Below are 26,643 nucleotides of genomic sequence, written 5' to 3' on the forward strand. Positions count from 1 at the left end.
TGTCCAACTAGGATTTGAGTATTAATACATTCATCAAGATTCTCATTATCTAAGTAGTTGAGACGAATGTCCGGATAATTTAATAGTAATCGGATAATCAATTTGTTATCCTAAATGAAATGACAAATTTTTAGCTCTCATTTTTTTATATTAAAAAATTATTTTCCGTTATCAACTTTAATCAAATAGTGTTTTTGTTTTCAAAGATAGCTTTAAATAATTTTCAAGCATAGCATGTTTTGATCAATATTGAGTATATCCTAAACATCATACATTACTTTTGTACCTGTGCACCTTTTAATAGCTAAAATTCTATTTCCTTCAACACTGATAAAACCTCATTACCAATCCTTAATTTTGATACCTTTTATTTGTCCAACTTTTCAAAAGCTTTTTATAGTGGATCATGCGATTGGTACAGTAATTGGACACTATGTGACATTTAGTTCATCAAATCAAATATATAATAAGTTGCGACAAAATTACTTCCACTTTTCACCTTTGACACTAAGTCTTCTCCAGAATTTCAAGGAAGATGATGCATTTTTTCACAATGCTTATTGGGAGGAGAAAATTGTTTTTTTTTTACTATTATTGGATGCAACATTTGTCATAATTATAACTAATAATTATGGTACAACTTTTTTTAAGAGTGTAATAAATCAATGTCATGATTTGATTATGATTTGGTCTATATGACTTTTGTCTTAAAAACAAGTGATCCTATAACATCATCATTTTCAATAATTGTCTCAAATTTATTATTTTAGCTTTGGATTGTATCAAAAGTTGGCTCAAAACTATAAGTAATAATTAAGACGCAACTATTTTTATTTAAAATCGTGTATGAGTAGCCCAAATATTATAATTCAACTTAAATTGACTCTCTCCACCTCGAGACAATTAAAGATACACCAAACTAAAAAAAATATCATTTGTTTATAATGGATGTTCAAAATTTGCTAACTTGTAAGTAATTAATCATTTTTCTCAAGCATATTCCTACTTTGAACAACAATAATATGCATGTCTTTGTACTACGTTTTTCAAATCACAAGACTTTGTCTTAAATAATATAAACATTAAAATCAATCAACCAAAATTAGTATTATTCTTTTTATACTTGATTAGATTTAAACAAAACGAGTATAGAAATACTAGAAAAATAAATAAGTTCAGATTCAACTCTCAATTTACTTGAGATAGATTAGCAATATAAAATGAAGTCACTGGAAAAAAAATTCAGTCTAATTTAATTGAAAATTTAGGTTTACACAAAATGAAAAAACACTTTCACATAATCTAAATCAAATTAAACCTACAATTAATATTTTTCAATATATGATAAGTTTATAATAAACAGAATAATTTATTACAAAATTACTTTGATTTTGATATTTTAAAAAATCATTAAAATTTAAATTTAAAACCGAAACAAAAAAAACAAAGATTAAAAAGTCAGTTATACTGAAATTGAATATTTGCCGAAAATAGAAAACTATATAAAACTATAGAACTAAAACAACCAATCTAAACTGGAAAATACGAAATTGGATTACATCAAACTTGACATTATGTTAAAACAATGCCAATCGTTCACACAACACCTTAATTTCAGCAATTGCTGACCCATGAGGTCTTTAATATGTAAATAAAAACAAAATAAATCATAACATAACAACTGCGAATAAGTTAAATCTATTGCATTCTAACAAAAAGCTCTCCTGCGCCACCAAAGGAGAGCTTAGGGAGACACAATATTTGGAATGTGACGGTAAAAACCAATATGTTGTGCAGAACAAAGTCATCACTTGAAATGAATAAACTGATCATAAAATTCTCACACAAGTCTTTGATTATTGTTGCAACTAGCGACAATTCATAGATTTACATGTTGTATGAGGATATCGTTTTGGTTAATAATAAAATCACCTCAATGTAAGCAACAAAAATGAGATAGCTGAATCTTTACGAAAATAGGGGAAGAAACAAGCTGAAAATTATCCTACATTACATCCTTCCCAGCCATGTCCAGCTGTGCCATAATCCTGAAAAATGCACATAAGGTTGTGATAGTCCAAAGAGATTTAGGAACATGCGGGATACAGAATTCGAATTGAAAACTACCAACCATAAAATTCCATCAAGCCCTTTTGGCAAAATTATCAGTATCGTCAGCGTCATCCCTGTAATCTCCAAAATCCTCATCTCCATTGCTGCTTGCTTTGCTATCAAATTGACCACTGCCTAATCCTCCACTTCCATCAGCAAAGCTGTTTCCAGTACTTGCCCCGCTACCATCCACAGCACTTCCATCATATCCGCTACTGCCAAAACCAGCAGAGCTTCCATGATTTCCTATTCCACCAGCATCACCAAAATTCCCACTGTAGCTGCCACCAGCACCGCTGTCAGCAGGATAGTTATTGCCAGAGCCACTGTCCCCAAAATTGCCACCTGACCCATAGCCACCAGCACCATAGCTGCCACCACCAGCATTTCCACCATAGCTACCACCGCCATAACCACCTCCAGTATTTCCACCATAGCCGCCACCACCATAACCACCAGCAACATTTCCACCATAGCCACCACCACCATATGCACCTCCTCCATAGCCACCACCACCTCCAGCGCCAAATCCGCCACCATATCCACCGCCATAGCCACCACCTCGTGATCTTTCATTAGCATAATTTACCCTAATCTGGCGACCATGAAGGTCCTGAAAATGATATACAGAAACGATGCGGCATCATGTAACAAACGATATCTTATTAATCATAAAAAGCATCATTGAAACGACAAAATGGTTAACAAAGTACAGAAAATATAAAACCACAAGCTGATAAGCATCATCACCAGGAAAGTATTACATTCACATAAATCACAGATAAGTTATTGAAAGTTCATCCTGATAGAATACACCTTGGCAAACCTGTTTTAGTGCCTGAAACTTAAATGTAAAACCAATAAATCTTGTAATTGCTTAAGCCTATCAAGCAAAAGGAAAACTAATAACAGCCTGGATAGCGGCTTCCCATCCTAAAGATCTTCTAATTATTAAGCATAATAATGGAGTACACGGTAAGCATATCTCAATCCCAGATTTAGGAAAAAAGCAGTCAATCTAGAAAATAGACAAAAGAATAAGGGTTAAAACTTAGGTATATATGATTCAGAGACATAAAAAACAGAATACAGCAAGGAAGCAAAGGTCACGTCCATGGCAAAAAGTGACAGGTTCACCAAAAAATAGTTGCATGTGTTGGGAATGACTGAAACATGTCAGAGTTGGCCAAAAATGCTGGAAACAATGTCAGCTATGGATGGGCATTTGTAAAAAAGAAAAGGAGTGGCTGCTACTTCAAAACAAAATGTCTTCAAGTGACTGAGAAAACGGGGCTGAAGTTCTGAATTAAAGGTGTGTGTGTGTGGTGGGTGGGTGGGGGGAATCCAAAATTGAACAGCCTAAACAGCAATCACCTGGTCAACATAGGTTTTTTCCCAACTCAATTGTACACCACTACAGCAAGATGTGTAGTATCACAGCAGCAATAGCCACTGATGTTCTATTATTGACAGCAATGCTTGCTTGTAAGAACAAAGAATAAACAAGTGAGGGCACAGTGAAATGATCCCAGATAGCTTCAGTGATGACAGTTCTGACAGATATCGCCCAAATGTATGCTAAAATAGGGCCATTATCTTCGCTTAAACCAACATTTAATAAAACAAAAAATAGAATATGGGACTGCATCACCTGATGTGGCTGTGACGACCTTGTGTCCTAAGACCCCATCCTCTGGCCACATCATGGTCACCATGATCACAATTTAAAAACTCGCCAAGCACAAAGAAAGTCCGAGTAAACAAAAATCAGCATTTCACACACAATATGCACACTCCCAAGAATTGCACGGGTTATTTGTGCAGCTTCAGCCCGTGATCATTTTGCAACCAACCATTATAAACCACGCTACTCACAATATCATAACAGCATGAACGAGTTGACTGTGTTACCTGACCATCCAAGGCCTGAATAGCACTCGATGCCTCCTCAACAGACGTGTATGTAACAAATCCAAACCCCCTGGATCTTCCAGTTTCACGATCCATAATTATCCTTGCTACAAGAAGCATGACATTCAAGAGAAACTTTTACTGAGTAAAAAAATTATTTACATGAACGCTGTCAACAGAATTTCATCAACTCCACCCAACTGAATAATTTTTACGAAAAAAATACTAAAGAAAGCACGGAACGCATCTATTTACCATCAACAACTTCACCATATTTTGAAAAAGCTTCCCTCAAGCTTTGCTCATCGGTGGAAAACGAAACACCTGCAACAGACAGAGACAAACAATGGTTGCATATACTCAAATCATCACTTCAACCAAAACTCAGAAGTAAAAACATAAAACGCATGTACTCAAGGGTACGCACCTCCTATAAACAGCTTGGAGCTTGGAGCAGAAGACAGACAGCGTATGGCCTGGAATAAGGAAGGGGACGACCGCAACTCTGAACTAACCTGTCTGCTAGCGGTCTGTCTTAACAAATTCCCAAGTCTACCAAAGAAAGCCATTGCTGTAAAGGAACCAAAAAACGTCAACCACTCTGAGTACAGCATGTAACTCAAAAACACAGTAAAAAACTAGTCAAAAACTCAAGCACCAGAAAATCATCGTCAAAAAACCTAGAGGAAATAAAAGTGAACTATATGAAAACTTAAATGATTTTTTTTGTTTTAGTACCAAACAAGAAGATAAATCCCTAAAGGCAACCAACAAAACTAAAACAAGTCCAACCATCAAACTTTCTGATCTCAACAGGAGATCAAACGATTACCGATGAAAGCATGCTCGCCGATCGAAAACGGAAAAGAAAAACACGTATTATACCATTCCAAGCAATATATTGATCAACACTAACAAATAAACAGATAAATTGATTCTGAAGGATAAAAGATGACAAGCGAAATGAAAGAAAAAACGAAGAAAACCATGGTTAAAGAAGAAGATTGCATAATCGTATTACCTGTGTACACTTCTGAGACTTTTTCTAAAACCCTAGCGAGATATCAATAGATATACGAGAACGGGAAATGGGTTTAAGTAGAGCTTATTAAGGACGTGAGACTCTGTTTTTCTACTGGCTTCATTAGTAAACGGGCCTAGGCCCCTTTTTGGTGAGCCATTTTTTTTGACTCCCATAATTTCCATATACACTCATATGATGGTGAAAGACCATATTGCCCTTGATGACATATATTCATATATATATATATATATATATATATATATATATATACCCTATCTTCTTCTCTTCTCCTTATATATGACCAATATAGTGTCACTATTGTTCCTTCCTTCCTTGATCAAGACCATTTGCAAGACATTTTTGTTTGTACAATCTAAAATACAATTCCAAATCCATAAATGACTTGTAATAGAATGTATTTTTATTTTGAAAAGTACTTCCTTTTATTTATAAATATATGAATTGTTTTAATATGCAAAGTTATAGCTAATATAATAGGTAACCTCTCTCAATATGATGGTAGATAAAGAGTTACGGTGTTATTGTGATATTTGAATTTATGTTATTATTTTTACTTACAAAATCCTTATGTTTCTTTATTTTTAAGATTGAGAGAAATTGAAGCTGGTCTTTTTATGTGTTAAAAATTTTGCTTGCCTCATTTAATGTGAAAAGTAAAACAAAATATCTTTCAATCAATTCATCTTTGCTAAAAAGTTTACACTATCAAACTTATCCATGTCAGATAACTTATCAACATCGTTTTATGTTTTACTCTAAATTTGGGATTTTATTTCTATATTTAACAATCATTTTTGAATAATTGTAAGAAATATCGCATAGTTATGTAATACTTGACAATGTGTTGTAATTATACGATGTAAGATAGATTTATAAAAAAACGCATAATTTACACTTTTAAACTACACAACTCATAAATCAAATTTAATTTATGTACAATCTAAAATCAAATTAATATTCTAAATTGCATATTCTGAAACTCAATATCCTAGTTCAAATTATGCATTATGAAACTCAAATTTAACATTCAAATGTGTTCTAAAATGATATTTTCAATTTTAGATTGAACAATCTAAATATCACAATTTTTTTCATTTAATGTTCCAAATCCAAAAGGTCTTTAAATTTCTAAATCTGAAAGTTGAATTAAAAATCGAAAACTGGAAGAAGAAAAAAACTACAAAATGAAAGAAAATCTTACCCTCCTGTAGTATCTTCTCTTCACCATAAATCCAATTATCCAATGGAGCCTACCCTTCTACCAATACCACCGAATACACCACAACCATGAAAGTGTGTCCAAACGCGAAAAATAGGTACAACAACACTATACCAATGCAATGAATATCCTAAACTGCTATTTAATACCACAAGGATAAATTTGAAAATTTAAAATTGAAGGAGGTGCATATGGAAATTGTGGGGACGAAGAAAGAAATGTTTTTTTTGTGATGTTTAGGCCCGGCCCATGAGAGAAGTGAATCCAGCCAGCCAACCACAGTACTTACCAGTCACCAGTTTCGATCTGAGTCAGTGTGACTATCTGTCTTTCTTTCTCCTTTGCAATCTTGCAATGGCACAAACACCAACCCAGAGACCCTGTTCAAGCATCATCGATTCTCTGGGTGAAGAAATCGTGAGAATCATCGCACCCGTTTCAATATGCATGTTCTTGGTCGTTATATTGGTGTCAATTCTGAACACGGATTCTTCTCTCTTCGACGCATCGATGAGCATGGTCACCATGGCCTACACCGAGACAACCTCGGACTCCACCTGGGACAAATTCCTCGGTGCCCTTTTGAACTCTCTGGCTTTCGTCGTCCTCGTCACCTTCGCAACCTTCATCCTGGTTCTCCTCTTTTACTTCCGATGCACCAGGTTCTTAAAACTCTACATGGCTTTCTCCACTTTCATCGTGCTGGGGTTCCTCGGCGGTGAAGTCTCGCTGTTCTTGATCCAACAGTTTAACACCCCCGTTGATTGCATTACGTTTTTCCTCTTGCTATGTAATTTCGCCGTTGTGGGTGTTTTGACCGTGTTTATGTCAAAAATGGCAATTTTTGTGACCCAGGGGTATTTGGTTGTTATTGGGATATTGATTGCTTATTCGTTTACTATGTTGCCTGAGTGGACCACCTGGGCCTTGCTTGTTGCTATGGCGCTGTATGATGTTGCCGCAGTTTTGTTACCAATTGGGCCGTTGAGGCTTTTGGTGGAGCTTGCAATATCAAGGGATGAGGAAATTCCCGCGTTGGTTTATGAGGCTAGACCAGTGAACCATGGTAATTTGAGTCCCAGGGATCTTGTGCAGAGGAGGCGGTTATGGAGAGAAAGGAGGGTTGATAATTCAAATCTTCAAACTGATTCCAACTCAGCGTTGGGTCATGGATCCAGTGTTGAATTTCCCTCCGGTTCTGACGGAAGCCCCAGCAATAACTTAAACATGGTTAGGGAGAATGCCTCTAGAAATGCAATTCTAACAGCTAATAGTTCTGGTGGCTCTTATGGTTGCATAAGTTTGGTGAATGCAGAAGAGGAACCAGTGCGCCTTCATGAGACTGATTCAGACCTTTCTGCGCCCTTGATTGATCGTGGAATGAATGTCCAGCACGGTAGGGGGGAAGATGCTGTGCCAAGTGAGAATTTGATGCTAGAAGGAATTGGATTGGGTTCTTCTGGTTCAATCAAGTTAGGGCTGGGAGATTTTATCTTCTACAGTGTTTTGGTTGGCAGGGCGGCAATGTATGATTTTATGACGGTATATGCATGTTATCTTGCTATCATTGCGGGTCTTGGCATAACTTTGATCCTTTTGGCTTTATATCAGAAGGCTCTGCCTGCTCTTCCTGTGTCAATAGGACTGGGTGTGTTGTTTTATTTCTTGACAAGGCTCCTACTTGAAGTATTTGTAGTACAATGTTCTATAAATCTCTTGTTGTTCTAAGGTTAGGAATCTTATTGTTTGGGTTTGGTACTTTTGTACCGAACTTATGACATGACCACGAATATTATTAGTTAAAATCTTGGTTTCATGCCCATCTTTAGCTGTAAGGTTTTCAGGAAATGTATATTTACTTTATAGCAATTCACTTTTGATGCCTTCTTATTTAGCTCTAAGGATGTCTTGTATATCTTATGGCGAAGGGAAATACAGATGTGGGAATCTAACCACCTACCCTCCCCCACCATTGTGCCACTCAAACATCAGGTGAGAGATATCAGTTGTGCTTATAGGGTCGAATTTTGATGCTTTTTTTTATTTAACCGTTTGTTGATTTTGGTCTATAATTCTTTTCTTTTCTGGTTGGTGCTTAGAAAAGGCCTAGCTTACTGCAGATTTAGGATCTGTGACTGCAAGCATTCCATTCCTGACATCGAAAGTAGAAGAGGTGCCAATTGTTTATAATATGGCTTTAGCTACTGAATTCATATCAGTGTCAAAAGCATGTCATTGCTTGTCCAGCTAATTGTGAAGCATAGCATTCAATCACTCCATTGAAACACTTAAATCCAAGTTTTTTCTTTAAACTATAAATAACTGTAAGTTTGTAGATGATAGAAATTCACTTTCAAAAAAATAAAATAAAATCTATGGAAGTAGTACTGAGCCAAATAGAGTGATTGAATTGTAATGTAACTATTTTAGAAAACAAGAAATTTTACATGACAGGGCCAAATAAAGAAGAGGTAGAAAACCTTTGACCTGTAACCATCTCCTTATCAGAAATGAAAAAGCATGTGATATTTCTTAAAATTTGGTTCTATCAACATGAATAGCAGGCTTGGTTAATTGAACCTAGTTTTGAAAGTTTAACATGAAGGAACTTTACTTAGAGTGGTACAACTAGAACAATGAGGATAAATAACTTGGAAGGAATCCACCTTCTGAGTGGAATATGGCTTTCTAGACATAGATCACCGTAGGCCCAAATATTTTCTATTAAAGAGAGTTAGCTTGAGCAGAGAGGAGTGTTGTGTGGTTCTGTTACATTTGTAAATCATTTATGCGCTATTATGTCAGATATGGTACAGAAATTGGATTCACATGAACTTTCCTCACACTTGGGGGAGCATTCCTCTCATTTTCAGTGGGATTACCGATTTAGATTTTCTCTCTGGATTTTTTCTGTGTTCTTCTATTGAGTTCTTAAAATATGCTAATTTAAAATATGTACATTGATTTTGATGTTTTAAAATATATTACAAAGAAATTTAATTTAATACATCAATATTAGTATATTTTTAATGCTCAATATAGAAAAAAAAACTCAACAAAAAATGTGGACTCTGGCATTACATATTTTTCTCCTCTAAAAGTTATTTCCTTTGTTTTCTGCAATACCTAAAATTCGGTAAAAAAAATCAAATTCGTCATGTTCAAATTACATTAATTTTTTTCTTATTAAATAAGTTTTCTAGCTGTGTTAAGTTGTATAAAAAATGAAATACTAACATGAAATATATTTGATACATATTCGATATGTAAAGAAAATATAACGCAATTAAATTAAAAGAATTTATATAAATAAATTATAATTTCATTATAAAATTAAGGGACTAAAGAAAGCGTATTTTTCCAAAAAAAAAATTATGAAAATTTGAACAAAAGATTGACATTGATAACATTAATAGAAAAATAATAATTATAAAACAATAAAAAGAAATAATCATGAAAGGCAATAACGTTTTATTTCACATTAAACAAAACAGTCCCACGCAAATAAAACTCTTATTAATGTATGGACAAATAATTAGGTCTGGGCTTGTTTCATTCTGCACTCCATCAATTTCTTATTCCCCTTCCACTCTTTCTCAAACGAGGTTTTTATGGAATACATTGTTTATTATATTATGAAAAACTTTATTTTAGAATAAATGGGAAGTTGAGGGAGTTTAGGAATATCAAATTCTTTAAATAGTAATTAATTTTAGAAAAAATAATAATAATACTATATTGACAGATTTAGATATCAATTTTTAAATTAAAGATAATAAATATATAAAATAGTATAATAAAAAAATATAATTAGATTGTGAATTATTCTCTAAATTAATCACTAATATTAATTATCAAACTTTTAAGATTTCAAATAAATTAAAGTCTAGATTTATCTATTCGTAACAAATTTAGACATTAGTTTATTTAATAACTAAAAGCTTGATAATTAATAATTAATGTTAGTAATCAATCCACACTCAAATTATTATTTTTTATTTATAATAAAGATTATTTTATATATCATTAATATTTATTTTACAAAATTGATTGTTATTTAAAATATTTTCTGCTAACGTCTTTACCAAGTGTGAGGATGCAAAATTTATATTTATAACTTCTTTACCCAATACCCAAACGTTTTTCTACAAAATTAATGATGAGGTTTGATTTTTTAAAATTGGCAATAATTTTAAAATATAATAGAGTAAATTACAACTTTTTCTTTGTTTTAACTATAGTAGTGCTGTATTATTTTCATCTCTTATATTAAAATATAACGAATACGAGTGCGTAATTTTTTCCATTAAACTTCTGTTAGTTTCCGTTAAAAATAAATGTTACTATAAAAAAAATCTTTTAGTGTTCCATTTTCTATGAGATCCAGCTCATCGTCTCTTATTTTTATTTTCTTACAAATAATCTAATGACTAAAAATATCTTCTACCTTATGAAATCTGAATCACATGCTTCTCTTTTAACAAATGAAAACACATGGCAATTCTATTTTATACTTTAAATCATAAATTATCTGTGTTACACATTTGTCACTTCCTAATGTTTCGTTTTCCTATAGCACCTCTCACAGACAATGCCGGCGTTAGGAGTAAAACAAAAAAACTAATTATTATTAAATTAACATATTTATTAAACATTAAGTACTAAAAGTGGGAAACTTTTTACTGTAACAAATTCAATGTACACTAAAAAATTTTTATAATTTTTTTTATTATATACTTTTTGTTAGAATATGTTTTTTTCCACTAAAATCATGAATTAATTGAAACAGTAAAAACTTTGCACAGTGATGACAACGAAAATTAGTTACAGGCATGGTGTTTGAGGTTGTTTTTGCTTGAATAACTGCCAACTAGGCTTCACTTTTATTTCGGCTTTCATAAGATCATACAATGAATAAGCCACCTCATATGCATGACCAATGATCAAATGAGCAGCATCACAGTTGGCATGCATGACAGCCAAAGTTCGTTAGTTGTTACTCGAGAAACATGAGAGAATGCAACCTCCTAAACTTGTGCAACACCATTCGTTTTATTTAACCTTTTTTTTTATCTCTCAATCTTTCATCTTCTTCGATATAACTTTCTTCCCACCATTTTCTTGATGTACCAATAATTTGACTCTGTTAGTACTTTGAGGGAATATTGGGACTGCTGAGTTCTTGGGCATATCTTGCTTGATTTCAGCAGGGCCTGATCGGCAGTCTCCTGGGTCTTTCGAACACGCCGCCTTTTCATGTAATCTTCTCATTCTTCCTACACTTCTTCAATTGAGGTTTTCTTGCCATGTGTTTTCTGTTGTAATTTTACTTTCTGCATGAAGATTTGTTTCTTTCACCGTCATGTCGATTCAATTTCAATCCTGGGACGTTTATAATATACCATGATAAGGAAAATATTTGTGTTCTCTTTCCATCTGGATGTTTTTCAGACAAAATGTCAGTTTTAATGCCTTAAAGAAAAGGTGATAAGAAATTAATAACCAAAGTGCACAACTTGAAGAGTTTTGGGAATTATTATTAGTCATTATTCTCTTCCCGCTGTTTATCTTCTTTGGCTTAATTAAGAGAATGATACGTTCTTTCACCTTCAAGTGACTGTCAAAAATATCGCTTCTTTATGTTTTTCACGCAAAAACGCTGGTTGATTATGATATTTTAAGATGAGAATTTTCCTTTTTGACTTTGGTTTTACAGCAACTAAACTTTCCACTATAAAACCTGGACCTCGTTGATCGATGGAAACTGGAGGTGATAACAAAAATATAGGTAATGAAACCAACAACACAGGTAATAAGTGCATAATGATTAAACGCATCATTCTTCAAGTAATACAAGTTAGGCTCTCAAGTAATACAAGTTTGTCTTTCGTAACATCTGTAAATGAATGATCACCAGGAAGTTCATCCCATGGTGCACTGGAATCATCACAAAACCAACCTTCTACGAGTGTTCTCACAAAAGTTGAATCACACGCTCCAACAAAATCTACCGATGATGTTGCAGGTGGGGTTGTACAAAACCCTCCAGTGCAGATGATGGAGCGTCCAGGCGAACCAAACACCTCTCCCAATTACACCTTTCCATCTCATGTCTTCTCCAAGAGTACTGCAAACTCGCAAGTGGAATGGAGCACTGCCTCTAATGAATCATTGTTTAGCATCTACATGGGAAACACGAGCTTCTCAAACGAATTAGGTTGTTTTAAATCCTGGGAGTTGGATAAGCCCGGTGATGTCAGCGTGCAGGATCAGCCTTCTGCTTCGCCAACTCAGAATCTAGCTGCCTCAACAAATAAATTCAATGCTATCAGCAAAAGAACTCATGAACTACAGAACGAACTTAGTTCCAAAAATGCTGAAGCAAAAGCTGCCGAGACAATGAGGGAGGTCATAATGGAAAGTAGTCAAACCACACAGAATGTCGGTAAAGGAGATGATAAGGCTTTCGAGCCTCAACGCCAATCAAATGACAGCACCAATTCCTATGCGTTTCAACAGTAAGCTTTGATCACTGACTACTTTGTTATTATGTGTAATGATCAAATTGTTTTAAATTCAAATACTGAAAAACAACTATCACACATTCAGAAAGATCAGGACTGTCTTACAATTTTTCTTACATGCTTGTTGTAAAATGTATGAGCAAAAGGATGAATATTAATGAGACATGCATGATTTTTCCTCTTGAATTAATATGAAGGTCGTCGAAAGGTCCAGATAAGAGTGTTTCGTCCCTGAGTGCTGGAGAGAAACAAGAACAACAGGAGTCATCAAACACAGCTGATCAGGCCCCAAAACCAACCACAGATGCATCAAACGGCTGGAGTTGCTTTTCGTGCTGCTCGTAGAAATCAGCACATCTGAGTTTTTTTGTATTCTTACAAAGCCATTAACTATTCACGTCGTCTAATTAAGCTAGTATCATGGGTAATCTGAATAGCAGAATAGATCTAGCTAGTTAGCTTTAATTCTAATTTTACTTGTGTTGTTTATTTTGTACATCTTAGTTGATCAGGGACGAAACTTTTGATTAACTTTGTAAGATACTTTAGCTCACAAAGGAATAACAGAGGCAATTATTGTGGTATTATGTTGCAGACTTGTCATTTGAAATGCCTCTTATCGGATGATACTTTTACATCACAAAACACAAAATTTAATTTATTTAACACTACAAAATAATAATGTTTTGATTATATTTATATTATTAAAGAGGTGTTGAGTTTAAGAAGATCCTCAAACAAATTTTTTTCACTCTTATTTACTTTACACAATAATACCATGAATTTCAAATAAATTTATACAATCACTTACATTCGTTGTTTTGTTCTTTTTCTTTTTAATTATAAAGATATGTTTTTGATAATTACATTATCCTTGAAAATAAGTTATCAAATAAATATATAATTATAAAAATATTAATTTTCAATGATAAAACATTTATGATAATTGAAAATTTAAAATAAAAAAATTATATTTTGATACCATCAATCCAATAAATTCTTATGTAATTTTACTTCGATAATATATATTAATATTAAAATTTTAATTTATAAATGAAATATACATTATTAAAATATTAGTATAACGAGTTGTTAAATAATTGTTTGTTGTAGTTTTTTAATATAAAATTATAAATTAATAAAATTATTAAGCTATAAAATAGTAAATAATAAAATGATATGTCGCAATTAAGTGACTTGATAATATAATAACCACATATAAATTCATTAACTAACTGTAAAAGTATATCAAGACCGAATTAAAAGTTTTCAAATTAGAGAATTAAAATATAATTAAGTTTTTGGTTTGATATTTATTTTGTTTCTTTTATTTGTTAGAAGTAGTTTTTTTTAAGTTGTTTAAAGTGGTTGGTAAAAAATGATTTAATTTAGCTTGATTGTTATTAGCAATAAGAAAATGATCACGGATTTCCCGTCAGTTTTAGATTTTGTGGTGATTTCTTATAGGTTGAATAATTGTCATGAAGATTTCTCTCGTACTTCCATGGTGGTGGCTCAAGAAAGATGGTGATTGTTGGAATAGTTGATGGAGGGTTTAACAAGAAGAATATGTGAATCTATTAAAAATAATAAAATATATAAAAAGTGAAATAAAGGTTTTTACAATTATCACAGGCTCATTTATTTTAAAATTGGATAGATAATCCAATATTGATTAAGGTCTTTAGCGTTTTAAATTCCGAAAATAACAAAATTAAATAATTTTTAGAAAAAAATGAAACCACTTTAAATAACTCAAAAATATAACCATAATAAAAATAACAAATAAAAGACAAAAATAAGTATTAAACCTAAGTTGCTAATAATTTTATAATTATCACTTACATTCTCAACCTCTACTACAGTAACTTGTAAAAAAAACTAAAACACATTTCTTCTACAAATAATGAATAAAGAATTTTCAAAAAAAATAAAAATAAAACATCAAATAACAACAACATGGTCAACTACGAGGGACAAACTATCCCTTATGAATGTCCAAATCTCCAAAACGCTAACGTATTCCCTACTTTGCTTAATAGAAAATCCACTAATGGTTGAATATGAGTTTCATGAAACACAGAGGTGGAGAACAGAAAAGCTAAGCTGATTTCTTGAAAATGAAAACACCTAAGGTTTCAATACTTTTCTTAGGATAGAAGGAAAATTTTCAAATAAAGCGTTATCCTCCAGAGAGACAAGCACCCATGAATGATTTATAATAACCAAATGAAAGGTTTTACCAATGTGATAACTAAAATTATTATACATTTTGCAGCATTTTCATATAGCATAACATTCATCCATTGGACATGTTGTATAGAGTTGAAATTGAGATTTTGCTAAGAAATCTAACAAAAATGTCACTATAAAAGACATTGTTAAAAGGTTTAGATGGAAATGGATAAATGATATGGAGTTTTTTTTGCAATTAAGAGATTGCATATGAAGTTAATGATTTGTTGATAACATTGAAAAAAAAGAAAAATTATAGTAACTGAATTATAAAATAAAATATGACATCACCAAAATAACAAAAAATAATAATTAAAAAACAAAAATTCAATTTAAAATTTATACTTTCTTTACACTCAATAAATTACAGAAACTTAATAAAAAAACAATCAATTAAAAATAGTCAAATATATTAAAAGCTTTAAATTTAATTACATCATTATTTTATTATAGAGAAATATTTAAGAAATAATAATAGATATAAGAAGGATAATTAAAAGTATTTTGAATTATTAAATAGATGTAATTTACAAGGCATATATAATGATTACACAGCCAACTGCAGAGTAATGCTCTAAACATATATACTATTAAGAAAATTATGCAACTTAATTGTTTTATGTATATACATATTTTTAAATAGTTATAAAAATATCTCTATTAATTTTTTTACAAAAATAAGTATAAGTGATCTGACAAACTTAATAAAAATATAAACATGAAGAATATCATAAATTTATAAATAAGAGTATATACATTCATGTAATAAATTAAATTTGTCTTATTTTAAAAATTTAAATTCGATATCCAATCTTAACTACAATAACAAAATATCGATCCATTCTGTGAATATCCTTGCAATTTAGAATCAAGTCTAATAAAGCATTACATTTCTTAAATATACAGTGACACCTACCGTTTTAATCTGTTCTATATTTTCAGGTACAATTAGGCCGGAAATAGATGGAAACAATAGAGACATGTTTTTCGGGTTTCTACTGCATCTTTAGAAATACGAAAATAAATATATTTATTTATTTATTACAAGATTTGTAAAAGATATTTTCAATCATATTTTATTCCTAAAAAAGATAATTTTTATATTTATAAAATGTGTATTCTTTTTGTTAAAAGAGAGTTCAATATAACCTTATTAAAACTTTATTTTTTATTTTAAAAAAATATTATTAAAATTATCAAATTTAACCAGACATAACTTTTAGATAAATTTAAAGTAATATTCCAGTTAAAATATTAAAAAAAATTATTTCTGAAAATCTAATAGCATAACTTCAAATACACACATACACACATATATATATATATATATATATATATATATATATATATATATATATATTATCGTTTGTTCATACACAAAACAATGTTATTACCACTGGTAAATATCTAGAGCGCGTTTTACGAAAAAATAAACAAGGGCGCGATAAGTTTGCAAAATCGAAGCGCGAAAAGCCCTCGAATTGAAAACGCCGCACACAAAATTGCGTTTTCCCGCCACACTCTCCACTATACAAAACCACTCTCTCTGGCTTTCAACCATACTCTCACTCTTATTCTTCTCACTTTATTCCTTTCTCTTCTCCAAAACTTCTCTCCAATGGCCGCAAAATCGATCACACCCGACGGCGTTTCGACGCTCCTCGCCAACCCTTCCCCAGATTCTCTGTCGGATCTTCCCGACATTGTTGTTCAAATAGTTGATCTCAAGCCCAGCGGCAACAGATACATGTTTGTACTCTCTAATCTACACGTTTAGTTACTCTTCCCCCTTTTTTGTTTCGGATCTGTAATTTCCTGCAATATTTTTTACTGTATGTATTTTATGTGACAATTTAGGTTCTCGGCCAGTGATGGGAAAAAGAAACTGAGGGCAATTCTTCCTTCGAATATGTATTCCGAGGTTCTCTCTGGGAACATTCAAAACCTAGGTCTTGTTCGAATTCTTGATTACACTCTCAATGACATCCCTAACAAATCTGAAAAGTAAGACCTAATTTCGTAGCAGTTATCGCTTTGTATACTAGCTTTGAAGATGATTGGAGGTATCTGATTTTCGTTGTGTATATTTTGTTTCAGGTACCTTATTGTCACGAAATGTGAGCCGGTATCTCCCGCTCTTGAAAATGAGATCAAGTGCGAGGAGCCTGGTATTCTTTTGAAACCCAAAGAAGAGGTTGGATTGAAGACTGACGGTGATGCTGGTATTGTTTTGAAGCTAAAGCAGGAAGTGGTGACAAAATCTGCTGCGCAGATTCTAAATGATCAACATAGAAAGTGAGCAGTATTCTTGTGTTCTTGTTTCATTTCAAATCGTTCTGAGATTTAAGGGTTTTTCATTTTGATTTTTTTTTTAAAAATTTTTCTCTCTTTTATTTTAGTTCGGCTCCTGCTGCACGCTTGGCAATTACGCGTAGGGTGCGTCCACTCGTTTCGTTGAATCCTTATCAGGGTAATTGGACGATAAAAGTTAGCGTTAGTAACAAAGGAAACATGCGTACCTATAAGAACGCTAGGGGTGAAGGTTGTGTATTCAATGTTGAATTGACGGACGAAGAAGTAAGAGTTGTTTGTTTTATTTGTTTGGGAATTAGATGCTGTTTTTCTTGTTAAGTGTAGTGGTTGATATTTCCCCACCTAATTTCAGGGTACTCAGATCCAGGCAACCATGTTTAACGATGCCGCCAGAAAATTTTACGACAAATTTGTTCTGGGAAAGGTTTATTATATTTCGAAGGGGACACTAAAAGTTGCCAACAAACAGTTCAAAACTGTTCAAAATGATTATGAAATGACGCTCAACGAGAATTCTGAGGTGGAAGAGGTGGCGGGTGAAGCAAGTTTTGTCCCGGAAACAAAATTTAGCTTTGTCCAGATTGATCAGCTAGGCCCTTATGTCAACAAGTCTGAACTTGTGGGTAAGTATTGTATATAACGTGCTTTAATTGTCGTGGTTTAACCTTGATTCATTATTGATTGTATATAGTGCAATTTCAGATGTAATTGGAGTTGTTAAGAATGTGTCTTCAACAATGAGCATTCGTAGGAAGAGTGACAATGAGAGCATTCCAAAGCGCGACATTACTATCGCTGATGAAACGTGAGTATTTATTACTTATTACTTGGAGTGTTTATCTCTTCAAGCATTAAAGAATTATTCCCATTAAGCTTTATATATAGGGAGGAGTTAAGAGTGTTCATATGTTAAAAAAATGTTTCCCCCCTGCATCTGAGGTCCTTTAATTGCGTTGAATGGTTGTAATGTAGGTTTAGATACTCACCTTGTTGGATAAAGGTTTGTTGAATTGTGTAGATTTAAATGTGCATGCCTGACATTTCAGGAAGAAGACGGTAGTTGTGTCGTTGTGGAATGATCTTGCTACTAACACAGGACAAGATTTACTGGACATTGCTGATCAATCTCCAGTTGTTGCAATCAAGTCTCTAAGGGTTGGGGACTTCCAAGGTATGATAAGGCTTACGCTTAGATAAGCACTATTGACACTGGTGCGAGAGGCTCATATCTTTACCGTTCTTGAATATCTGTCTCAGGTGTTTCTTTGTCAACTATAAGCAGAAGTGTAATTCTGGTAAACCCAGACGTACCCGAAGCAAAGAAACTCAGAAGCTGGTATACCAATATCCGCTATGCAATTGTTGCCTTGTTATGGTATTTTTATGATAGTCATACTTATATGTCTGCTTTGGCTCACAGGTATGAATCTGAAGGCAAAGATGCTTCAATGGACTCTGTAGGTTCTGGTTCAAGTCCAACATCTAATAATGGAATTAGATCAGTGTACACTGATCGTGTTCCACTTGCTCACATAACCTCCGACCAATCATTGGGAGAGACGAAGGTATTTTGGTAGCTAATTTTCTTGAATGTTGGACATTGTTAAGACGGTACCATCTGGTTATTAGCATTCGGGCAACATACTACTGAAATTCTTGGAAGTTTGAAAGGATTGTAACGTGAATCACTAATCTGACTTGTAATCTCTTATGTTACTTTGAGCAGCCTGCGTTTTTCAGCGTTAGAGGATATATAAGCTTCATAAAGCCTGACCAAGCAATGTGGTATCGTGCCTGTAAGACATGCAATAAGAAAGTTACTGAAAACATTGGTTCTGGATATTGGTGCGAAGGATGCCAGAAAAGCGATGAACAATGCAGTTTAAGGTAGCACACTTGTCATCTTTAGTGTTAACTTTTCTATCTGATGCATGCATTTAAAGTTTTCATTGTCCTTTCAGGTATATTATGGTTGCCAAGGTTTGCGATACAAGTGGTGAGGCTTTCTTCTCCGTCTTTAATCAGGAAGCTGAGAAGATTGTTGGATGCTCTGCAGATGCTTTAGATGACCTTAAATCACAAGTAAGATCAGTTACCACGTTAAATGTTGAAACACGATGATAAAATGCTTTATTTAACGTTACATGGCTTGTTAATGTCAGGAAGGAGAAGATAATCCTTATAATCTGAAATTGAAGCAAGGAACTTGGGTTCCGCATCTTTTCCGCGTCAGTGTTACCCAGAACGAGTATAATAACGAGAAGCGGCAAAGGATAACGGTTCGAGCAGTTGTTCCTGTTGACTTCGCTGCTGAATCAAGGATGATGCTGGAAGAAATATCAAAGATGAGAGCATAAGAGATCGATACGCAGATTTACAGTTTGTAGATTCCTTTTAAACGCTTTTTGAGTAATGTTACTGGTTGTAATTATTAATTCCTTATGTGGTTTATCATACATTTTGCTGACATCTTCATGTGGTATGATATTGGCGAAATTTTAGTCATACACATTTTCATGATTTTTCATCATGACTCTATGTTTTTATTAGGTACTAGAGTGAATAATTTGCACCCTTTATGTTTTTACTAGATTTTTATTTAGTGTCACAATATAATAATTCTTTTACCAATCTATGTTTTGGAAAACTTGAAGAGACATCAGATGATATAAATGGTAATTAATTCGTTGTTTCCTTTCACTTACTATTTTAAAGTTAATTGAAACAAAAAACTTGGAAGTTTAAGGGCCGGTGTGCGAAACATTGGTTTCAACTTGAAATTGTTTATTTAGAATTTATAAATTTTATTTTATGAATTTGTTTTGTATACAACTTGAATGAATGTCTTTAATTTTTTAAAATCTGGATTATTTTATGTATTTGCTATTATAATCTGTTATGGTCATTTTGGTTGAGTTGAGGTATTCAGATGAAATTTTAGTAAAAAAAAGTAAAGGTAACTATTTCTTTTTCCTGAATTTATATAAATGGTTTGGAATACTTAGACTTTAACATGTAATATATTAAAAAAAGATTATATGCTAATGGGCTACAAACTTTTTTTTATCTATATAAGAAAACATGTAAAGAAATTTACAACAAATCATATTCCAATTAGCTATAACCTTATTAAATATAGTTTTCGTTAAATATAAACTTAGACTCACTAACTTTTTTAATAAAATCTCTTTTTTATTTTTTTAATAATTCAGTAAACTACTTTAGTTCTAGAATTGCCATTCTTTTACCTTACTAATAATTGGCGAATTAATATTGACATTGATATCTTAAAAAAGTAATAAATAATTTACAAGAAAAAAATATTTGGCATCTTTATTTATACATTTTATTATGTTTTTCTTCAGCATGTTTTTTCAGTATGTTTTTTTTTTGTACAATAACATTAAAACGCTCCATTTCATTTAAGGTGCTACAAAATTAATACAAGTAAAAATATCCCTTCCTTGGTGTATTCCTTGCCTCTCTGTATTTTTTTTTTCTTAATTTTTGATGCTGTTTCTCTTTTACATTCAGAACGTATGTTGTATACTGATTTTAATATTTTAAAATATTAAAATCAGTACATTTTGAAAACAAACAAAAAAACCAGAATAAAATCTGGACTCTAGTGAGATTTGAGCGGCAACACTTATTAAACCCAGAATTCCGTTATAAAGAAATGTATATTGTAGAACTCTGCTTCTGCAGGCATCACGTGAAATAAAACACCTCCTTATAGCTGAGAGGGACACTTTTTTTTGCGCACTTTTAACCACAAACATCCTAGTATTTATTCGTTGAAATTTATTACAAATCATATAATATAGCGATTTTACTTTTTTTATTTTATTTAACAAACTTCGTTTATATTTCTAATAATTTTTAACTAACAATAAAATTTAATTTACAAGTACGGTAGACAGTATGTATCTTTATTAGAGAAATTCCAAAACTTTATGTGGAGATTTATATTGTGATTAGTGATGCTTAATTTTGCTTAATTGTCAGATAACCTTCTACTCGAGAACTCACTTGTAAATATTAATATAAGCTTTTTTGAACACAGTAAATTAATCCCAACTCTAACTACAACATTTGAATTTTCGAGATCAATTATAAGAGGAGAGCAACAATGTAATTTTATGCAATAGCTTGGATGCATCTTCATCATCATCATCATCATCATCATCTTGATGTTTAGAGGTCCATTCCTGAAAACGATGGAGGCTACCAGTGAAGTCTGTAAACAGACCATCAACACCTATCTTGTTGATCCAGTAATCATACTCCACATACGGATCTTGACTAAAGTTGAAGTGCAAAAAAATGTTCTCATTTCGGTAAGTATATGGATGCACCTGCACCAACAATAGCAATTTATATTGCCATTTGTTTGGCTCCAAACCATTGATGGAAGACAATACAAAGATTACAAATTAAAAAGGAGAAATGTCACAACAGATAAGGCAACAGAATAAAGGAATAATCCGCTCAATCTTCCTAAAGGTATCAAATCCATAAATCATGAGAAAATAAGCTTCAAAGAACTGTACCTGCAGATTATGAACATGTGCCCTGGAGACAATATCAGTAGGAGTTGCCATATAATTATTTACCACAGGTACCAACGTGTCCTTCCATGGTCCAATTCCCACAACATATTGTTTTATGTAGTTTAGGTATTCATCAGATGTAATCTCCCAGTATGACTGCACATAATCATCACAGTACTATTTTATTAGACTTTGGTATAGGCAATCAAAACAGCAGTATATAACATAAAATGGGGAAAGTACTACTTCTGAAAAGGTAGAGATTACATAAATGCTGCTAAGATCTAGGGATAGCCAAGGATCAGTCAACTAGGAATGGATAAACTCGTAGGAAAGGGCTTTTTTCTCCAATTTCAACATTTTATTTAAGGAAGCTAGCATTGACTGTACAGGAAAGAATGACAATGGAAAGCTGAAAATAGAAGAGAAGAAATCGAAAAGGTAGTCTGAATACTTAGTTTACATTCCCCCATTTGTACAAGAATAAGAAAGAAAATGTTGTATATAGCTCCACTGTGGGGACTACTTATGCTTTCTCATTATAGTTTAATTTTTTAAGGTCTGAATTATGATATAAATCATTAACTTCACTAATCTAACTAACTCCATTAACAATACATCTTGTTCTGAAAACTTGCAGACAGAAGAGAAGTTCAATAATCCTACATAAGCTTGCACATATGGGGTAAAATGTATTACAAACCTGATTGGTGTCTTGCGTTGGAATATCAACATCGTCAATTAAGAAAATTTTGGGCAAGTCCGTCTTATTTGCTATATACACGAGTGAAGTTGGAGCAAATGACTGAATGAATACAGGTTGTCTCCGCCAATTTTTTGACAGGTAGGAACCCTTTAACCCATATTTCTGAAGTGTCTCCACAAACTTGTCTTCAAATCTTTTGCCATCTGACCATTTAACCTGTTGTTTGTATCAATTCGACTTAATGAACGGAAAGAAGACAAAATCCCTAAAGAACTTGGCTAAAACATTATACTATTAAGACGAAATTAGCAAGCATGACATTGTAAGATTTTTTGTAAAACATTTAAGAATTCTTAATGTAATTTGCATTTAGAAACTTCCAACAACATAATCTTACCTCCAGTAATACTCATTAGTCTTAATTTGGAAATTGGTGGATTCAATTATATTCTTCAGTTAGATGAATTATATATCAATAGCTCTGCCTTTCAGAGCAACTTATCTTTGTCGATACAAGTCCACACCCCCGTTCCCCCTGAATATATTCCTAACATTTAGGCATTTGTTGGATTCTACAAAGAAATACTCACATGTTGATTGATAAATACTGGGTTTTTTATCTCTGGATATATTCCAACAACTCTGGGTGCATCCAGTGCTATGTTAATGAACTCTTCAAAAGTGATGATTTGAAACTTTCCTGAAATAGATTACCGGTATAAAGTTATGGACTAACGGTTGATTTTTATATGTGCAAAAGCAATATTAGTTCCATGCACGAATCACAAGAAAACAAAAGTCATCAGCAGTAAGCTTCCCTAAAAATAAGAAGGAAAATAAGTCTACTCTTCAGTGAGTAGGGAATACTGCAACACAGTGCACAGTTAGCAGCAAGGCATTGAAGAGGAGAAAAAAAAAATTGCAAGATGGGGAAGGAAAGAAAAAGTGAAGAAGGAGAGGGTGGGAGATAGTGGAGAGGATTTGGTGCCTTAGACCAGCGAGGGCAGAGTCTGTGTCTCAGTGGTTGTATTGTCTTTACTGCATTTTCTTAGTGGTAACATGATATTTCCAAATCAATGAATGAACAAGTCAAACAAGCAAAAGAAAATGGCAAATAATAAAATGAGAGACTACTCTGTGGAAGAAGGGACTAACCGTTAAACTGTTGATCCCTGTATTTATATCTCTGTCTCACCCTCAATGACTTTAACTCCTTCAATGTGAAATCAACTGAAAGTATACAAACAAGTAAACTTATTTTGGAAAATTCGATAATTACAACATGAAGAAACATTGTTTAGACGGCAAATAGCGCTTTCAACAAAACTAGAGAACTTGAAACATACGCAAACCTTTTATGATACACGTTACTAAAAACAATGAAATCAGAGGCGAATTTCAAGCTTATGCATTTATGTCAAGACAGTATCAATCATATTAACCCCCTAATTATTTTATTAAGGAAATTTGCAAAGAAGCTGAAGAAAGGATAGCAAGTTTAGCTACTCTACCAGTGAAGAACCCAGTGATGTTTTCCCCTTGGACTTCATACGTTCTTTTACGATCAGCAAACTCCTTGTGATTTGCAATGTCAGTAGTAATATCAAGGTTGACATCATGGAAACATATAAGAACACCATCTCTGGATGATAAGATATCAGCTTCAATGAAGTCTGTACCTTCTTCAATAGCTTTCTGCAGGAAACATTCGTTTTTGGGCAACCGTAAGCCAACGATAGAAATGATGGTTCCTATATCATCAACATTTTACCTAATAATAGTCTGTGCATAATTACTGAAAAAATAATTATAGTCGATTTCCAAATCAGAAACAGAATAAGGAAAGAATATAGGTTTGCACAAAAATAGTCTTCACCATATATGCAGCAGAAGTTTCTTCAGGAAACTCTCCATTTGAACCGCGATGTGCAATGTTATATGGGCGAAAAGTTTGTAGGGGCTTCCTACTTCCCCCATCACCTTTGTTGGGAAGAGGATAAAAAGGCCTTGCAGTGCACCCAGTAACAAGAAATAGAAACAAAAAAGGAGCAAAACCTGCGAAAAAACACACATCTGAAGAGAAGAAAATAAACGAAGACAATGGCATGGATATTATGGTAAATTTGAAGGTTGACTCAAACTAGTGATAAAACTGTGGCACGATATTCAATGATCTGAAATCTACCATGAGAGAAAATCCATTCAGAAAGTAAATGCGAAAGGGTAGTTGATTAATTAAGAAAAACAACGGTTACAGATCACATGTACCCAGATTTCCATCTTGCCAAGATCAACTGGAAGAAATGAAGGGATACAAAATGAAAAGAAAGACACTGCGGAAAAGAAAGGAGAAAGGATTCTGAATTGTGAAAGATCCTTACTGGGTAAGGACGCCATGGAATTATGTTGTTTTCCTCACTTCAATCTCAAGCCCAATAAGTGTTATATAACAGTATTGGTGAGAACGATTTTATCTTCAGAATGAATGAATAACGATGAATGATTGGTCAGTGGTGTTTGATTAGCGCCCAAAATACAGGACTCCACGAATATTCTCAGCATTTTTCACAAACAGAATTTTTAGAGTAATCTTTACATGACACGTTTTTATATTCGTTTAACACAATTTTATATTCGGTTAACACATACCATAATATAAAAATAAAATAATTATAAAATGTAAACTTTCGTATTTTTTTTAAGAAAGAACAAAATAATAAATAAATAAAAATAAATGAATATAATAATTTAAATATATTAAAGGATATTTTTTAAATTTTTATTGTAAGTAGTCTATAATTTTCCCTTTTTATTTTATTTTTTAATTTTTTATAAAATGATGTTGATAAAAGTGACAAATTTAAGTATCAACCCCTACATATGATGTTGGTATTAAAAAGGTGACAAATCTATAAACGTAATTTTTTAAAATTTTTCTTTAAAAATATGTCAAATTTTTTATAACAATTACTAGCACCTTGAGCTGATATAAATTGTGTGTTTCTCTTTTAGCATGATTTATTTACTCCAAAGTATTTATTTATTTTATTTTAGTGACTAAGTTATGTGAGGACCGTATGTTTAGAAGCAATGAGGGGACCCACTCCTTGCATTATTAGAATGCATTATTAGAGGTGCATTATTACTTACTGGAAGCTTAGCAAAGGGAGGCCGGTATTCATTTTTCCAAACACATTTCTTCTCTCTTTAAAACTTCATTCCAAAACTCTCTCCCTTCTCTCTAAGATTCCAGCACCTTGAACCGTAGGAATTCTATTCTGATGCTACCATGGCCTTCGTGAAGTAGAGGGCTTCATTTCAACCGAACGTTTACGTCGTTCCAATCGGGGCAGAGTTCTTGGCTGTAGGATGGTTGTGCTTGGAGAAAAACCAGGTAAGGGGAGTTAGATCTTTTGTTTAATTGTTGATTTATAATGAAAATATGGAATTTGGGGATGAATATTGGGTTTCTGGTTTTTTTTCTGGGTTTCTGGATTTCGCGATTCTGCAGAATTCTGCAGAACGCGCGTACGTCCAATTTTGATGAGTCAAAATCGGACGTTCGTCCAAGTTGCTCGACCAATTAGTGGTCGGCAGGAATGGGTTAAGCGTTCGGTTATGGTGTTCTAAGGTAACGAGCGTTCACGTTCGTTTGTAATTTAGACGTTCGTCCATAAGTGTTATATTGAGCGTTCGTACTTAAATGTTATAGTGAGCGTTCGTCCATAAGTGCTATATTGAGCGTTCGTTCTTAAGTGTTATATTGAGCGTTCGTCCTTAAGTGTTATAGTTAGCGTTCGTCCTTCATTGTGAGTGTAACGTTCGACCTTGGTTCAATTGTGTTAGTGAGCGTTCATCCTTAAGCTGGTATTCTTAGGTTTGAATCTTGGACGTTCGGTTTTAATTGGGTAGTCTCTAATAGTAATTTAGAGCGTTCGTCTAAGTATATAATGGATTTAGAGCGTTCGTCTAAGTATATAATGGATTTTGAGCGTTCGTCTGAATGTATAATGGATTTTGAGCGT

At 32.8% G+C, this 26,643-nt stretch overlaps 5 protein-coding genes across 7 annotated transcripts; 3 read left to right on the top strand and 2 right to left on the bottom strand.

The window, feature by feature from the left end:
• Positions 1-1,826: 1,826 nt before the first annotated feature.
• On the bottom strand, positions 1,827-5,125 carry LOC108321741 (glycine-rich RNA-binding protein 3, mitochondrial). Its single transcript, XM_017553594.2, has 6 exons — positions 5,045-5,125; positions 4,451-4,594; positions 4,279-4,347; positions 4,024-4,130; positions 2,132-2,725; positions 1,827-2,048 (listed from the first exon to the last, which is right to left on the bottom strand). The coding sequence occupies exons 2-5, from the start codon at positions 4,590-4,592 to the stop codon at positions 2,144-2,146; spliced, it is 900 nt and encodes a 299-aa protein (XP_017409083.1). The 5' UTR covers positions 4,593-4,594; positions 5,045-5,125; the 3' UTR covers positions 1,827-2,048; positions 2,132-2,143.
• A 1,472-nt stretch (positions 5,126-6,597) lies between these two features.
• LOC108331703 (presenilin-like protein At2g29900) lies at positions 6,598-8,160 on the top strand. The gene has a single exon (XM_017566583.2). The coding sequence runs from the start codon at positions 6,642-6,644 to the stop codon at positions 8,013-8,015; it is 1,374 nt and encodes a 457-aa protein (XP_017422072.1). The 5' UTR covers positions 6,598-6,641; the 3' UTR covers positions 8,016-8,160.
• Positions 8,161-12,211: 4,051 nt separating this feature from the next.
• LOC108329745 (uncharacterized) lies at positions 12,212-13,228 on the top strand. The gene is made up of 2 exons (XM_017564106.2): positions 12,212-12,805; positions 13,009-13,228. Exons 1-2 carry the CDS (start codon positions 12,342-12,344, stop codon positions 13,154-13,156), a joined length of 612 nt encoding a protein of 203 aa, XP_017419595.2. The 5' UTR covers positions 12,212-12,341; the 3' UTR covers positions 13,157-13,228.
• Positions 13,229-16,565: 3,337 nt separating this feature from the next.
• Positions 16,566-19,882, top strand: LOC108332166 (replication protein A 70 kDa DNA-binding subunit B). Its single transcript, XM_017567338.2, has 12 exons — positions 16,566-16,795; positions 16,904-17,050; positions 17,144-17,341; positions 17,446-17,623; positions 17,712-17,982; positions 18,062-18,164; positions 18,406-18,530; positions 18,617-18,695; positions 18,780-18,924; positions 19,086-19,246; positions 19,321-19,441; positions 19,522-19,882. The coding sequence occupies exons 1-12, from the start codon at positions 16,665-16,667 to the stop codon at positions 19,714-19,716; spliced, it is 1,854 nt and encodes a 617-aa protein (XP_017422827.1). The 5' UTR covers positions 16,566-16,664; the 3' UTR covers positions 19,717-19,882.
• Positions 19,883-21,391: 1,509 nt separating this feature from the next.
• Positions 21,392-25,166, bottom strand: LOC108324502 (glycerophosphodiester phosphodiesterase GDPD6). 3 transcript variants are annotated; one of them, XM_017557450.2, is made up of 8 exons: positions 25,000-25,166; positions 24,495-24,673; positions 24,130-24,313; positions 23,774-23,848; positions 23,209-23,318; positions 22,616-22,834; positions 21,913-22,068; positions 21,392-21,717 (listed from the first exon to the last, which is right to left on the bottom strand). In XM_017557450.2, exons 1-8 carry the CDS (start codon positions 25,013-25,015, stop codon positions 21,469-21,471), a joined length of 1,188 nt encoding a protein of 395 aa, XP_017412939.1. In that variant the 5' UTR covers positions 25,016-25,166; the 3' UTR covers positions 21,392-21,468. The 3 variants fall into 3 exon arrangements, with proteins under 3 accessions (XP_017412939.1, XP_052727783.1, XP_052727782.1); XM_052871823.1 differs by having other exon boundaries at positions 24,887-25,000; XM_052871822.1 differs by lacking the exon at positions 25,000-25,166 and having other exon boundaries at positions 24,495-24,985.
• Between the last annotated feature and the right edge of the window lie 1,477 nt (positions 25,167-26,643).

The sequence above is a fragment of the Vigna angularis genome, chromosome 1 (assembly GCF_016808095.1).
Source record: "Vigna angularis cultivar LongXiaoDou No.4 chromosome 1, ASM1680809v1, whole genome shotgun sequence".
In the NCBI taxonomy this organism is placed as follows: domain Eukaryota; kingdom Viridiplantae; phylum Streptophyta; class Magnoliopsida; order Fabales; family Fabaceae; genus Vigna; species Vigna angularis.